We start from the raw sequence: 15943 nt of genomic DNA on the forward strand, positions 1-15943 counted from the left end.
GGGCTTGGAAACCAGTCACGTGACACAACACACACTTCTTTTGCTGTCTTAAAGGTAGTAAAAGTTCTACTACTTGTCAGATTAAATATCATGGCACTTTAAAACTGAACAGGCAGATGAAATTTTCATTTCAACATTAAACTTCTTTCCAGAAAAGAACAAATGTGGACAAGGAGGAAAAGATAAATGGTATGTTTTGGCAAGAGGGAATGTATTTCTAGTTTTGTGGCAAACTGCACCCAACCAAAAAAAATTTGTCGCTGAAGAATGTAATCACAAATAGTTTTAAAAATGGCTGAAAATATTGCCTTGTTGATAAGTGAAGCTAGATTTTGAGAATTTTAAAAAAATTCTCACCTATGTCTGTCTAGCAACGATGAAGGCTACATTTGCCCTTGATAGAAGGGTATGACCTATGTTTTCCTTTTAAAGATTTATTTACTTATGGGGGGGGCAGAAGGAGAGGAAAAGAGAAATTTTAGCAGACTCCACACTGAGCTCAGAGCCCAACCCAGGGCTCGATCTCACCACCCAAAGATCATGATCTCAGCCAAAAACATGAGTTGGACACTTAACCGACTGTGCCACCAGGGGCCCCATGACTAATGTTTTCAATATGATAGTTGAGAAGATCCCATCACTGTGAGAAGTACTAATTGCAGACTATGTAAGAGATAATATAGAAAATTCATGAAAAAGTTGGGGTAAAATGATAGTTACGAAACCACCTCTATTGTAGTTTCTTCACAATTCCTTACCGTATTTCTTCACTAACAATTTCCCAAAGAACAGGAGTTCTTGCAAAAATTTCAGTTGCCTCCTGACCTGTTAAGCCAAACAACATTTCTATGCAAACAATCCTTTTATGCTGTATCAGTTTTATGCTATATCAGTTCTAATATATTTTTAGCAAGTAATCTGGGGCAAGAATCCTCTTAAAGCTGCTTGTTTACCCTATCTTGTCAGATTGCCAACCTTGCGTTTTGAACTTTGCAAAGTCAGCTCTGGCATAGCAGGTCCACCAAGAGTCAACAAACAGCACAATGCTGCCATGAGCTGTCAGAACATAAGAAAAGACGGGGCTCCAAAAGACCAAAGAGTGGCAGTACCTTCAGAGTGGGTACCAAAAAGACCCGAATCAACTCTCAAAACAATCCTTTAGCTTATTGCTCTGATTTAACATGTCCCAGCCATCGGATTGACAACATTCACAAAATCACCCACAAATGGTGCAGAAACAAAAGCTGACAGTACACACAGTCTAAAAAAGCAAGGAGTTTTTTCATAAAACCTGTCCTTCCATATCAGTTCTGTTACCTCATTGACATGCTCTTGGCCTCCCATCCTGCACCCTTCCCCCACCAAGCGACTTATTTTTTTCACATTGAACATCTCCTAAATGCATACTTTTTAAAAAGTTTAGATGCCAGAGAGTATTAACATAACAGTTTCCACCAAGAGGTATTACAATCCAGGTTAAGAAACAAAAGGAATAAAATTATAGAGAATACTTTCAGAACTAACACTGTGGTCTGATATATTCAAAGGCACTGAAAAATGCGCATCTCAAGATCAACGCTGCAGAAGCAGAATTCTAAATATTCATAAGGAACAAGATCTTTACTGAGACTCACCTCCTCAGTCAAGACAACAAAACTAACCCTAGTCAGGTAGATAGCTATTCGTAATGAACGAAGCATTTTGAGGAGAAAACCAGATTATAACATTTAATCCTGAAAGTTTTATTTCATAAACCTATTTATATGGAGACAGACTCTATATCTAAAAGTGCAGATTTTTTTAAATTTCCTTCGCCATTTGGGGGATGGAAAAGCATCCCTGATTTGTATATTAAAGCACAAGCATCTGTCCTACTGATGATATTCTAGGGAAGCACATTAGCATAAAATTTAACGATGTCAAATAAGTGGATGTGAAATAGGGACTGCGTAAAGACACTATTTCCAAGGCTGACAGAAACATCACTGTTTAGAAATGCAAATGAAACCATTATGTTCAATAATTATATGAAAATATGAACAGTTCAGCATGTTTTCCAGCCCTGATGGCGGTTAATGGGATGTACGCTTATGTAAATAACTACTATTAAAGCTAATGCTGAAAAAAACTAATAAATTCATACTAAAGCAACTGATTTAGTATGCTTTTAAACCCCAGCAGTGCTCACTTATTAGAAAAGAGTGCATTATTATGTTTAGAACTCATTACTGCTACAAGTCACTGCAACTCCATCAATTACCATGCATTAATGAAAATGGGACACATACAAAAAAAATTATTGCCTCTCAGCAGTTTTCTTTAAAGACAAAATCTAGGGGTATTACCATCATGGGGCCTTGTAGGGAACTTATCCGCACTATAATCTTTATTACTGAAACAGTACTCCCAGTATCATCACCCCATGGTATTTTGATCATAAAAAGGGCCAACTTTATGTACAAATATCAATATTTTACAAGATTGACCATTTAACATCAATAAGAAATGTTTAATATTTGAATTTTGGCACCTGGTCCCTTTTTTTAAAGGGAGGCTAAGAAATAAAAATACACAGAGGCAGTTATACCAACATTCCAAGATGTTCCCTGATCTAACAGATAAATGAGTTCTACATTCAGTTCTGCATTTCTGTCTCAGTGAATTCTGTGGAACTAAGGTATTGGACTTTTAAGAACAAACCGAAAATTCCCTTTTGGGCCACAAGCTGGACTTTCCTGTGATACATTAAATATTTAGTACAAGAAATTAAGAAGCTAGAAAAGCCTTGTAGTTAAAAATTCAAGTTTAGCTAACACCTAACAGCAAGGAAATGCTGACAGGGCAGGAATGCAATATAGAAATGCCTTTGCTCTCACTCTACTTGTGGCAACTTTCACAATTTATTCTGTTTAACATATGTAATTAAAGTGATCCTTCACTGTTTTCTAGCATTCAGAAAAACACAAAACACCTCAGTACCTACTAAATGTGGAAACATTTGCTAAATCTCAGACACAGACTTGTTATATATCAGGAGTACATGTTTATTTCAAAAGTCTAACAGTCATATCAGTCCAAACATTTGCAGTTTTAGCTTTCATATGTTTATTCATCTCCCAAGAAGCTTTTACTACAATTTAGATATAGTATCACCAGGTGGTGGTAGAGTGCTATGATCATGCAGCTCCCCCAATAAAGTGTAAGTTTTCTCCCAAGAGTGACAGAGTGACTCGGGTATTACAACAATTCATTCATGTAACCATTATTTTTTGAGTACATACTGAGTACTATGCACTATACTAGATTCTCAGTATATAATACTACATAAGACAGAAATGATGTCCCATGAGGGAAACAGACAATAAATGAATATATAATAGCCTGCCAAGTGCTATGAATAATCAATGCCCATTTACAACTAAAAAAAGAAAAAAACAACAACTTCTTAGCAAACTAGGAAGAAAGCAAAAATTCCTTAGTGTGATAAAAGGCACCTATTAAAAACCTATAGCTAATATCAATCTTAAGGATGAAATACATATTTACCCCTAAGATATAAAACAAGGCAAGAATTTTCTCAGTCATCACTTCTCTTCAATACCTAACTAGAGGTACTGCAATAAAGCAAGAAAAAGAAATAAAAGGCATAAAGATTAGAAAGAACTAAAATTGTTTTTATTTGCAGATGCCATAACTGATGATAAAATCCTAAGGAATCTGTAAAACAACTATTAAAATTAACAAGTGACAATTTAGCAAGGTCAAAAGATAAAATCAGTACACAAAAGCAATTATTTCTAAATCCAACAATTATGAATTGAAGTTAAAACTAAATTGAACAAACTTTTCAAAACTAGCAGACTCTCTCCTGCTGACTAGAATGTGCACATGGGTGCTGAAGCTTGGAACTCCAAGTTAAAAAAGTGTGGCTCCCTAAAACCTATAGGAGTCAGTGTACCTGCCTAAAATTGCCAAAACTCAGACGTTCTTTTACATGGAAAATAAATATGTATCTTGTTTTGATTACTGTTACTTTGGTATTTCTTGCTATACACAAAAAAGCTTAATCCTGACATAGATTCATAAAATATCCTTAAGTATGCTCCACCCACTCTTAGCCTTTTCAGCTTTGTTTCTGCATTATTTTCCTTGAGATTTCTTCCATGCCTTGGAGATTCCTTAGCAATTCCTAACTGATTTCCCTTGGCAATTAGTTTTCTTAAAAATGCTTTAAAATTTTTAAAGAATGTTCCCTCATATAGCCAAAAACATTTTGCTTCAAAAAAATATATAGTCTCTTCGAAAATTAGAAATCTAGTTATTCTCTGGACAACAGAAGTCTAAATGAGGACTCTAAAAGAGAAAAAAAATCTTCAAATAGATAGCATCTGAAATAAAATATTTGCAAGATTTATCAACTATGGCTTTATATCCATTTTGTATGTTGTAAACTTTTTCAGGGCAAGGAAATATTTTTGTAGACCTTAAATTTTTATAGAACATTTACAGTTTTGAAAAAAAAATTGCATATTTTAGCTCATTTGATCACCTTATGTGGTGAATAGTTCAGATATTATTAACATGTTGAAATTAAGACTTGCAAAGGTTTATCCATATCAAACACATAGTTTAAGGCAAAATTAAGTCAAGATTTCAAGTTTTATGATTCCAGTGCTAGAGTGTTCTTGATATACCCATTGAGATAAGTCGTATTTGAGACTTCCAATCTCTGATTAACTGAAAGTTTACAAAAAGGACTTTTCACATAATTTTTAAGGATAAAAAAGCTGCCTTAGCAGCATAAGCACTTCCCTGCTGTCCCAAATTACTATATAATACTATACAAAGATATACTTATAAATGCTGTGATACCGTTCAATGATTACACTTACCATCAAACTAAAACTTCCTCTCATTTCCTTAGCCTCTAGACTGCTTAACTTATCCTTGTGCTTCTAACACTGATGCCTTGGGGGTATTATCGTGACACAGAGGCATTTGGCAACTCTTCCTTGCATTAGACGAGTAGCTATTCTGTCACCATAGCATATAGGCTCTCTTCTCTATTGTCAAACTTCCTCTAGTGCAAATTTCTCACTAGGGCAATTACTATTTCTAGTAGTAATTTCTTTTCTGTTGGTTTCACCTCCTGTTTACTTTTTTGCCTCTTGCCATTTTTCCTGTGTTTATCAGCTTTTGTGTGGAAAAAGATTTTATAGGCATGGCCCCAAAATAAAATACACACATCCTAACAACTATTTGAAAAACTGCCAACAGGAACACAACAAATATTATCTTTAGATATTTGGATTTTCTAGGCTACATTTATTTAGAAATTCAAGGACTTCTTAAGACGGTATTGACAGAAAGTACTATTTCTCCAGGATTTAAGAAAACAGCTCAATAAATTTGGATTTCTGTATTAACAAAAGATAAGGCATCAATCCTTACCATCTATCTATACGGAGAACTATTTCAGATACTCAGTTAACTTCTGATCATTACATGACTATACAATAATTAGTTTTACTACTTCTGAAAATTTAGAGCTTGGAAATGCAAAATCTTGGGTATAACTATGAAAATAAAAAAGGAAATGTTATTGTATAAGTCTCTAACTGAAGTGAGGATATTACCATACTAAAGTTAAGAACACTAAGACAAATTTGATACTAAGTGCTTAATAATAAAGTCATTAATTACATTCTTCAAATCTAAGGCAATTAAAAGCTGTGGTATGGCAAATGGATTTAGCTGAAGAGATTAGGTCAGAATAGCCCTTTAAAGATCAGTAATACAAAAGACTAAACAAAATAATGAACTCTCCTGAACAATAATTATTATGAGACTGATTTACTGAAGGTCTAATTCTTCATGCAAGAACTACTGAAACTTTCCAAAGTAATTTTCAAATGTTAAAATGATGTTTTAAACTGATGTTAAACAGATTTAGTACTGTTTAGCCAGTGCAGAACTATCCTGAAAAAACTTTTTTAATTAAAGAGATGTACAAAAAAAAAATTTTTTTTTTTTTTGCATTTCGGTCAGCTGAGCTTATTTACCTGTGTGCATCAAAAACAAATGAATCCCTTAGCCTCAAGAGGGCCATTTTAGAAGCCCCAACACACGTCTATTTGAATCCCAGTGTTACTCACTATAAAGCAACACTCTGGTGGTGCTAAGGCTCCACATCTGGAGCCTTCAATAAGCCAAAGAAATAAAAACACTATCAAAATCAAACTTGGGTAGTAAAGCTGTTTGTTTTATTATACAATGGGTACACACCACAGATATTAAAAGGATCTCAGATACAGAAGGTGGAGAAATCCCTAAAAGCAAATCTCATAAAAAATAATACAAAATATTTTAAAAATAATTATTCAAAGTACACTAATGCCAAACCAGGAGAATAAAAATAAAGGAAAATGATTAGAAATATTTGAAAACAAAATAATGTTTAGAAACACTACCCATGTACAGTTACACTGCAATACCTTTTCACCTTATCCTTAGAATAAAGAATAAAAATACCAAAGAACTAAGTACATGTTAAATACGAATTCTGCTCGGGCTGCCATGACAAAGTACCACAGACTAAGGGGCTTAAACAACAGAACTTTATTTTCTCACAGTTCTAGAGTCTGGCAAGTCCAACAACAAGGTCCTGCAGGGTTTGGTTTTCGGGGAGAGCTCTCTTCCTGGCCACCTTGCTGTGTCCTCCTCATAAGGTACAAGGCTGGGGGGTGGCGGGGAGGGAGAAGGGATGGAGAGAGAGAGATCTTACCTCCTTGCCTGCAACACCGCAGTTGCTCAAAGAACCGTAAGAAACACAAGTTAGGGCAATTAGTATAGGTATGAATTCTTCAAGAATTCTAAAAGCCTAGTACTATAAAAAAAAAATTATCAGAGAACAGGTCTTAAAGAGGTTCTGAAGAAGAAAATTAGAAAATTAGTAAAAGAAGCAATGACAAAGAAACAGAAATAAACTGTAATAAGCAAGAAAAACCAATGGATCTTTCCTACTTCATATGTAGGGACCACACAAGGGAGACATAAAAATGAAGGTCACATATGTTATGTGATATCAGTAACTGAGCATTTAAATGTCAAAATTAAGAATATGCATTTGATACTTTGGGCCATAAGAAGCCATGGAAAGGGATTAAAAAGCCAAGGGGATGTAATAAAAATAGTCCTTAAGAAAGATTAACCTGACAGCAGTGATGGAATGAAGTGGGTCAAAGGACAGTGGAGAAGGAGACAGTGATTAAAGGTAGAACGCAGAGAGGTGCCCAAGAAAACAGCAAAAAACAATGGGCTCAGAATTTCAGAGGGAAATGATAAAGGCTTGGTGACTGAATGAAAAAGCCAAAACACAAGAAAATCTCAGGAACATTCTACATGTCTGGATTTCTGGATAACTTAGGTTGAGTTCCAAAAAAAATTTTTAACCAGTTTTGAATAAAAAAGCACTGTATAATATAACCAACTTTCATTAAATTGTGCTTTAACTATAAAGTAAACTAGAAAAGCAAGGCTTATTGATCTTTGTATTATTCACTGCTGCAGAAATAATTTGTTATAATGGAAAGCCACTTGGTGTCAAAGGCTTTCACTCTTAAATGCAATGGGCTGTTTCAGTCACCTCTCCAGACCCGTATCTTATCTGTAAAATGAGAGTAAGAGTACCTGCCTCACTTAACTGTGTTATTGTGAGGATTAAAAAGTACATGGGAGGGGCACCTGGGTGCCTCAGTGGGTTGAGCATCTAACTCTTGATTTTGGCTCAGGTCATGATTTCAGGGTGGGGAGATCGAGCCCCGCCTTGGGCTCTGCATGGAACACAGAGTCTCCTTCCCCCCCCCCCCGGCCCTGCTCTCTCTCAAACAAATAAAATCTTTAAAGAAAATAATAAAAAATAAAGAGTACCCATGAAAGTGCTCTGTAAATAGTAAACTAATATACAAATGTAAGATGTCTTACTAAAATAAAAGTACTAGAAGTACTAAGAAATAATGGGGGATAAAAACAATTTAACATTATTTCAATGCCTCAGAATTATCACTATGAATGTTAACTACCGCACTGCATTTATTATATGAAAGCCTTGAGATATATCTAGGTAGCCAGAGTTCTAGACTGCTTGTATTTTCAGTTCTTATGTGGTTTTTAACAGTTTCCCTGTGAAGTCCCCTGTCAGTTTAAATATTCTCACTGTAGCTCCGAACCTTACTTCTAATTTTCTGCTTCTAATCTGCACTGGATTTATAAACTAGACACCAGATAATGAGTTTACTATTATCCATATGGCAGCTTCAGGAATTCTCATACAAGAAAAGTGCATACATAGGGGACCAGAGCAGGTGAGGAGTGCTTCTTTTTATTTTTATTCTTGGATGAGTTCCAGACAAGTAAAGCTGTAAATACACCACACTACCACAGAGTAACTTAACCCCTAAAGGCTTACTGGAATGAAATTAAGTATATGGATAAAATTTTATAATTTTTTTTTATTTTCTGCAAACACTTATCCTCAATTCCTCCCTGTAGTTAGCATTAATATCCAAGTATTTTTAAGAGAACAAAATAATCCTTAAGAGAAGTTTAGGCAACAACAATAATAGTAATAATCAGTTCTTTCATTAGGCATGCTTATTTCTCTATAATACAAATGGAAAGAGTTATTTAATCTGTTATTATGATTTTAAATGACATTCCAGGGTAATATACAATAATAATGGTCCAAAACCTGCTAAAGTTATACAGCATCACAGAGCAAATAAAATGGTCTCAAGAAGTACAACTTCCACAGCATTAGAGATAATAATTAGATTAGTAGAACTATATTGTCTAGGGCTTGTTAAATTGAGTAAACTGACTTTATCCAAGAATACGAAATATATTCTGTCACCACAGAATTCAATTTATAAACATAAACAACAAAAACCCAGTATTTATTGAAAACAAAAAGGGTAAGATTCATCAGAGCTGATAAGTGCTTGGCAACATACTTCGCTACATTTGTATACCACACTGTCAAACACCAAAACACCCTCTCCTCTGCTAATCTTCATTTTAAGAAGATTAGAATTTTAATTCTCCCAAAACTATTTCCAAGACTAGAGGGTTTCCTGCCTTCTCTTATGATGGGCCAGAAAAATTAATTAGGAAGGAAAAATTTACCCTTTCTTTCGAAACTTATTTCAACTATCCTTCCCCACCCTTCCTACCCACCCAACAGCACTGCACCCAGATCTATGATAGAGACTCCTACAATGTGGTTCCTATCCTTGGCAAAAGTCCAACAGCAGATCATGCTAGTCTGACTCCTGTAGTAGAGATGTATAGTTAAATAGGAAGCTTTGAACATCCCTGTTATTCAAACCAGTGATTTCTTTTTACATAATTAGATAAAATTCTTGTGAACTTTCTCTAGTCTATTTCCAGCACACACATCCCGAGAAAGTTCCTCAAAAAGGAAATGTTTAAAATTCTTTCTTCCTAAAGCAAGGTTTCTAAAATGACCACCCAGGCAATGAGATCAAGGATCTGAGCTATAAGCACCTCTAAAGACCTCTTACTAAGTCCCAATCAGAGAAGAAATGGGAACAGACCAGGAAGAGAAAAAAACTTGTCAGTCCAGTTTCTGGGAGAGGAAAGTCAGATCTAGTTTCCTTTCAATGAGGACCCAATAGGTGTAAGCAGGACAGAGAAGTTACTCTTGCACAGAAATCAGAAGATAAAGCAGAGAGCAGATCACTTTCACTCTCCCGGTAGGCCTCGAAACTGCCTAGGCACTTGTATAACCTGATGAAAGCCATCAGAGCCCCAATGAGAAAGGCAAGGAAATGAGAAGGCATTATTAGCTATCCACATATTGTAGAAGAAAACAGAGACTCAGAACTAAGTTCCTTAGTTTTTCAAGGTTAGACACTAGCTTTTCAAAGTTAGACAGCTTACCAGCATGAAAACAGGATTTTGTCTCTAAAGCCACTGTACTTTCTTCTCTATCACTTCCCTTGTGCTGCCAGTTACAACAGCAAACATCAGACTTTACTTTCCTTCTGTAAGCTTTTGATATCATCCTGACCTGAGACATATGTTCTGAAAATACAATTAGCTCAAATATTAATGAACTTTTCTAATGGTCACATTCTCTGTGTCTTAAACTATTACCTGCTAATATGCTTCAGAACAATTCCTATTGGACATATTTCTCTCTAAGTTTCACATTTATCTCTCCTTTCGTACTCATTTAGGTAGGCAAAAATCTACCAGGTTCATCAGACTGCTTTACTTGGTGAATGGTATATTCATTCACATAGTTAAGTTCTCAGGAAATAAGCACTGTTTGAAAACTGAAAATTACAAGAATTTTTATGTTTTACTAATAAATTCTCTATTCACTGTTAACAAATCTTCAAAAGCCTGGTCCAAATGCAAACACGTACAATATCTTTTCTCTTTTTCACCAAGGGACTGGTCTGTGTTTGTATAGTGCAATAAATCAACTGATTAGAACTTTTAAAACAAAAAACCCATAAATTTAGTATAACACATCTTTAAAATTCCAAAAATCAGAATTCATATAGTTCCTCACAGACTGTAAAGTGATCTAAAATTATCTGATTTCATGTATATGAAAGAGTCTGAATCATTCATGTATGATAGGTAAATGTATCTGTAGTTAAAATTATATTGTTTTAAATTATAACCTTGTTTTATGTTTCTAAGTTTTATAGGGTTTTATGTACTGTAAAATCGTCTATATTAACCTTTGACAGGTTTATGCTAGTAAAGGAGATTTGTACCTGAGTAATCTACTTGGAATAAAAACCATGGGTGTCACTGTTTTTAGATCATATCTTCCTCTCTCCTTTCTTCCACAGTTCCACAAATACCACCTATCTTTTGGTGATTCAAAAAAATCTTAAATGAATTATATTAACTAGACCATTTCAATTTTTGATAATGGTCTCACATTTACACCAATCTTCATTCACAATGATAATTAATGCTCAAGTCAAATCCTTTCATATTGTATGTAAAATGCTTCCAACTGTGACATATGTCTAAGTCTTTGACTTTATTGACATGCCTTTTCCTTTCCTTTTTAGCGTATAAGACAGATCAGGGGTCAGTAAACTTTTCTGTAGAGAGCCAGAAGTAAATATTTTAGGCTAAGCCAGCCACAGGGTCTTTGTTGCAACTGCTCAGCTCGCAGCTGCAGTGCAAAAGCAGCCACAGGTAACACATGAATGAATGGGTGCAGCTGGATGTACCTGGCACCCTACTGGATTTGGCCCCTGGCAGTAGCTTACTGATTCCTGAGCCACGTCATTGGAAAAAGAGGAAAAATTGTGCTACTACAATCACCTGGGGTATCTTACTACTTAGGCTGACAGAGGAAACTATTCATAGCCATGCTGAATTTACACTTCAGCACTAAATCCATTAATCTTGACTCAAAGAGTGCTAAAATGTAATAGTCCACCAAAATTAGATTTAACTTTTCCAGATAGCTACACATTTTGGTTAAGCATATTACCAAATAAATAAGGCCTTAACTGTGGCCAGGCTTTCAAACTTGTCTACTATCTCCCCTTCTCACCTTATTTCCCTACTTTACCCCAATTCCACTGGACATAATACTAATTTCTTTTGTCTCAGGAAGGCCAAGACATCATCACCTCCCCCTCCCCTTATATAGAAAAAGGTTTCTATTTCCCCTACTTCTGCTACCAGATAGAGTTGGAGGCTGACTTCATTACCAACCCCCTTCTCCATCGCTGCCTTTCACTCTATAAATTGGACAAGGTAAATGCCTACTTTCTCAGCCCTTCCTGCAGCTTAGCATGGCCATGTAATAAAGTTCAGGATAATAAATATCTCATGGAAGACTACTGGAGGCTGGGGGATTGGGAATATGGGGAGTGGGGTGGGGAAAGCCCTGAGAAAGAGTTCACATTTTTTTAAAAAAAGGAGACCACCAAGGGCGCCTGGGTGGCTCAGTTGGTTAAGCGACTGCCTTCGGCTCAGGTCATGATCCTGGAGTCCCGGAATCGAGTCCCACATTGGGCTCCTTGCTCAGCAGGGAGTCTGCTTCTCCCTCTGACCCTCCTCCCTCTCATGCTCTCTGTCTCTCATTCTCTCTCTTGCAAATAAATAAAATCTTAAAAAAAAAGGAGACAGTCACAACTGCCCGAACTCCTTCCTCCCCTTTCTTCCTGACTTAGGGCAAAGATGATACCTGAAATTACAGCAACGATTCTACAGTCTGAAATTCCGCAACCATTAGAACAAGCTAAGAGAACTGTGGAGATCCAGTGCTGAAAATTTTAAGCCACTGAAGCAATGCCAGAGGCTACTTATCTCCACAGTTGTTTCGTGGGAAAAAAGCAGACGCTGTAAAATGAGAATTTTTGTTACAAATAAAAATATTCCTAATCTGCCTTTTCTTGGAAGTCCAAGTCTCCATTCCTTGTGACAAATGAAGGACCCGAAATGGCTGAGCACAGTTTGTTGTGAGTTCTGACTACACAGCACTACTTTAACCCAGAGAGAGAAAAGTAGCAGGAAGAAAATCACAAAAGAGGGTCTAACCTGAGAGTTGACAGCCTCATACAATAAAGTCAATGAAGGCGGTGCCTGGGTGGCTCAGCTGGTTAAGCGTCGGCCTTCTGCTCAGAGCATGATCCCAGGGTCCTGGGATCGAGCCCCACGTTGGGCTCCTTGCTCAATGGGGAGGCTGCTTCTCCCTCTCCTCCCCACCACCTGTGCTCTCTCTCATTATCTCTGTCTCTCTCTCTCAAATAAATAAAATCTTTTAAAAAATCTATAAAAAATAAAAAATAAATAAATAAAAATAATAAAGTCAATGAAGGAAAAGAAAGGAGAAGATCCAAGATGATTATTCAAATGCTAAAAGTTATAGAAAAGAAATAATTGAGAAAGTACACTTTTAGAATTATGGGGAAATAAACTTTATAAATGTTCTACTCAGCGAATCAAACCTGAAAATTCTGATTATATTAATTTCCAATTGTGTATTCCTACTTTTTGGAAAAAAAAAAAGAAATTCAGAACTCATTTTTTACAGTTACATTTTTATGCTTTTTCCCAAGTGACTTAATTTACCTTTATGTTTCTATTTCCCTGGTATTCACAGAGGTATAGTTATTGTCCATGTATGATCATTTTTAACACTCGAAGAATCTTTGAAATAATTATTAACGATCAAGTTAATGATGATATTGCCAATAAGGGCACTGGTTCCTTCAAGTATTCATATACTAGGTTAGCTGGCCAATCCTAACCCTAACTTTAGGGACAGTCACTTCTCTTTTATATCAATACCATTGCAAAAACATCCAAAGATAAGTAGCCCAGTCAAAAGAAACTTCAGAAGTATGCTTATTTTAACTCGCATATCCCTTAATGGGTAATGAAGTCTTAAGTTAAAATACCAGTTTTTATTTTACTTTCTTACAAATAATGCAATATAACACACACACACACACACACAAACTCATACACACACCTCTCTCTCTAGTTCTAAACCCAACAGTCTTCTCCTCCATGAGAATTTTGGTGGTATTATGTTGCAATGTAAACACTTATCAATTATAACACCTACAAATTACAATGGATTTTTTTTTTAATTTTTATGATTCCAGAGTAGAATTCCTTAGGGCTGTCAAAGCTTTAGCTAGAAAGAATGCCAAATAAAAGAGGTTTCAGGCTCAATTAGAGTAGTGGGACAGAATCTAGTAAAGCTCCAACACTACATTTTAATGCCCAAATCTCTTATTGTCTTTTTTAGTTGACAAATATGTGCTCCGCAGTATAACAGCAGCAGCAGAACAGCTGGGTGGCCATATCAAGCACAAAGGAAGTAACAGCACATGCTGTTAAGTGTCGTTTTGATTGCCTAAAAATGGCAGCTCGTGCAGATTTATTCCCTGTTATAAATTAGAACAATTATTTCTCTGGAGTTTACATTTTCTTCATGGAAGAGCCAAACTTCTTGCACATTAAAAAAAGGGGATTTTCAAAAAGGATATCTTCCCTTTCTTTGATGATCAGATCATTCTGTTCTTCCAACTGCCTGATCTTCTTCTCAAATGATTCCTGCTCAGCTCGGAATCGTTCTTCGGTCACCTCCTTTTCCTCGCTTACTCTGAAATACAAAAATGAAAAGAAAATGCCTATGAGAATAAGAAAATATGTGCCTAGAGCTGTCATTTACCAAAATTAGATTTCTTCCAGAGGTGTGCTGATTTCTTAAGGGATAATCTATGCTAGGCTTTTTAAAAAAACTAACCTCTCATAAGGCAATCTTGCATACCTTTGTAATAAAATATGAATATGATTTTTACATCAAAAATATTCCCAATCATCAGAAGTATCTTAAATATGGAAAGTCCTACATAGAATATAAGTTCCCAAATTGTAATCCAGGACAGAAAAATATCCAAACTAAAAACACAGTTTCATTTCTTATCAAAACAGGCACAATCAATTTACTTTGATTTGAATCTTTTTCATATTTTTATTTAAATCCTGTCAATGAGATATACAGTCTATATATCTCTGAAACATTTCATTAAATATACACAGGCAATTTTACTCTTTTCCTTGGTACTGATACCCTGCATTCCTCAGTAGCATATAAGTAACTAGACTAGAATAAAAAGATGGTATTAACATTAAAAAAGGTTTGCATTACAACTATTCTTAGTCCAAAAAGAATTACAAAGTGTTAAAAAACACTGACCAAAAAAATCTGTATCTTTAATGTTTAACTCTGAAAAGTATTCCAACTTGATCCCATCAAAAAGGTGGCTTCTGACAAGAGCACAGGGGGGAAAATCGTTTAAAAACCCCAATTAAACAAGAACAACATGAAAACTTACCTTAAAATGACAACCCTAATTCTCATGTTACTCTGTGCATAGAAATGTTAGCCCTGAATTTTTCTGTTACTGGTGCTTATGCCTCCAAAGAGAGTACAACATTTATCCTACAAGATCACACAGCAATATGTGTAAAGGAAACCACAGGGACTCCTCTGAGCTCCTGAATTTACTTCCTTCCAGACCGCAGCTCTATGACAGCAATTTCTGAATAACATGAACTCGACAGCCTTTCCTTTGTTGCTAACCTTCTGGTGAAGATACTTGAAATCAATGAAGTAAAAGAATGAAAATTGGATTTTTGAATGTTTGAGTTGATTGCATCCTGTCTTTGAGATAATTTACATGAAAGTGCATGGCACACAATAGTGTTCAAAAAAGAGGTTTATGTCTTCTTGCTCATCATGACATTAAAATCATTTCCCCAACCCCTATTATTCATGTTTAGATACTATTAGGTCCATGAATGGGACTCAGGCCCTTCCTTCTAAGAAGGTAAACTCTAAAACTGATAACAAGTACAAAGAATGCAGACAAATAGACATATGAGGACAATTTATCCCCTGGTCTCAGGTTATCCTGCCTCCATTGTCGCCATCCCTTTCCAAGGCCTTCCCCTTTGCTGCCATTACTCTCAAGCATACTTGCCCTACCTTTCAAAATAATTCCTGCTGCCTCCCAGTTTTTCTAGAATTGTCAAACATTTGAACCATGAATTATTTTTTACCATCTAAATCTTCAATCTGTCATCCAGCTTCTGAAACACCTTTGCCAAGATACTGTTCCAAATCAAGTAAACCCCCAAAATGCAAAGTGGAAAACCATGTATACATGGGGACACTGGAAAACTGTGCTTATTTCTTTAAGCATCATTATTCTCACCCATGAAGAAAAAAGCTAGACTAGACAATTGTTAAAATTCTCTCCAGCTAAAGTTCTATAATTTCCTTCACTATACTATAAATATCCTAATACTGTATATACATCCTTTATAAATACGGAGAGCTTTTGTAAAGGAATAAGAAAGA

General features: G+C 35.5%; 1 protein-coding gene across 5 annotated transcripts in view; it reads right to left on the reverse strand.

Annotated features, from left to right (window-relative positions):
• KIAA1328 (KIAA1328 ortholog) overlaps nucleotides 1-15943 on the reverse strand; it is a 353979-nt gene that overhangs the window by 282165 nt on the left and 55871 nt on the right. For all 5 annotated transcript variants that reach the window (XM_045886803.3, XM_045886802.3, XM_054510318.2 and 2 more), the window contains one exon: nucleotides 14064-14179. In XM_045886803.3, the coding sequence (XP_045742759.2) occupies nucleotides 14064-14179 (116 nt within the window). The remainder of the gene's footprint in view (nucleotides 1-14063; nucleotides 14180-15943) is intronic.

The sequence above is a fragment of the Mirounga angustirostris genome, unplaced genomic scaffold (assembly GCF_029215605.1).
Source record: "Mirounga angustirostris isolate CCGP_5_RB_7025 unplaced genomic scaffold, mMirAng1.0.hap1 SCAF_14, whole genome shotgun sequence".
In the NCBI taxonomy this organism is placed as follows: domain Eukaryota; kingdom Metazoa; phylum Chordata; class Mammalia; order Carnivora; family Phocidae; genus Mirounga; species Mirounga angustirostris.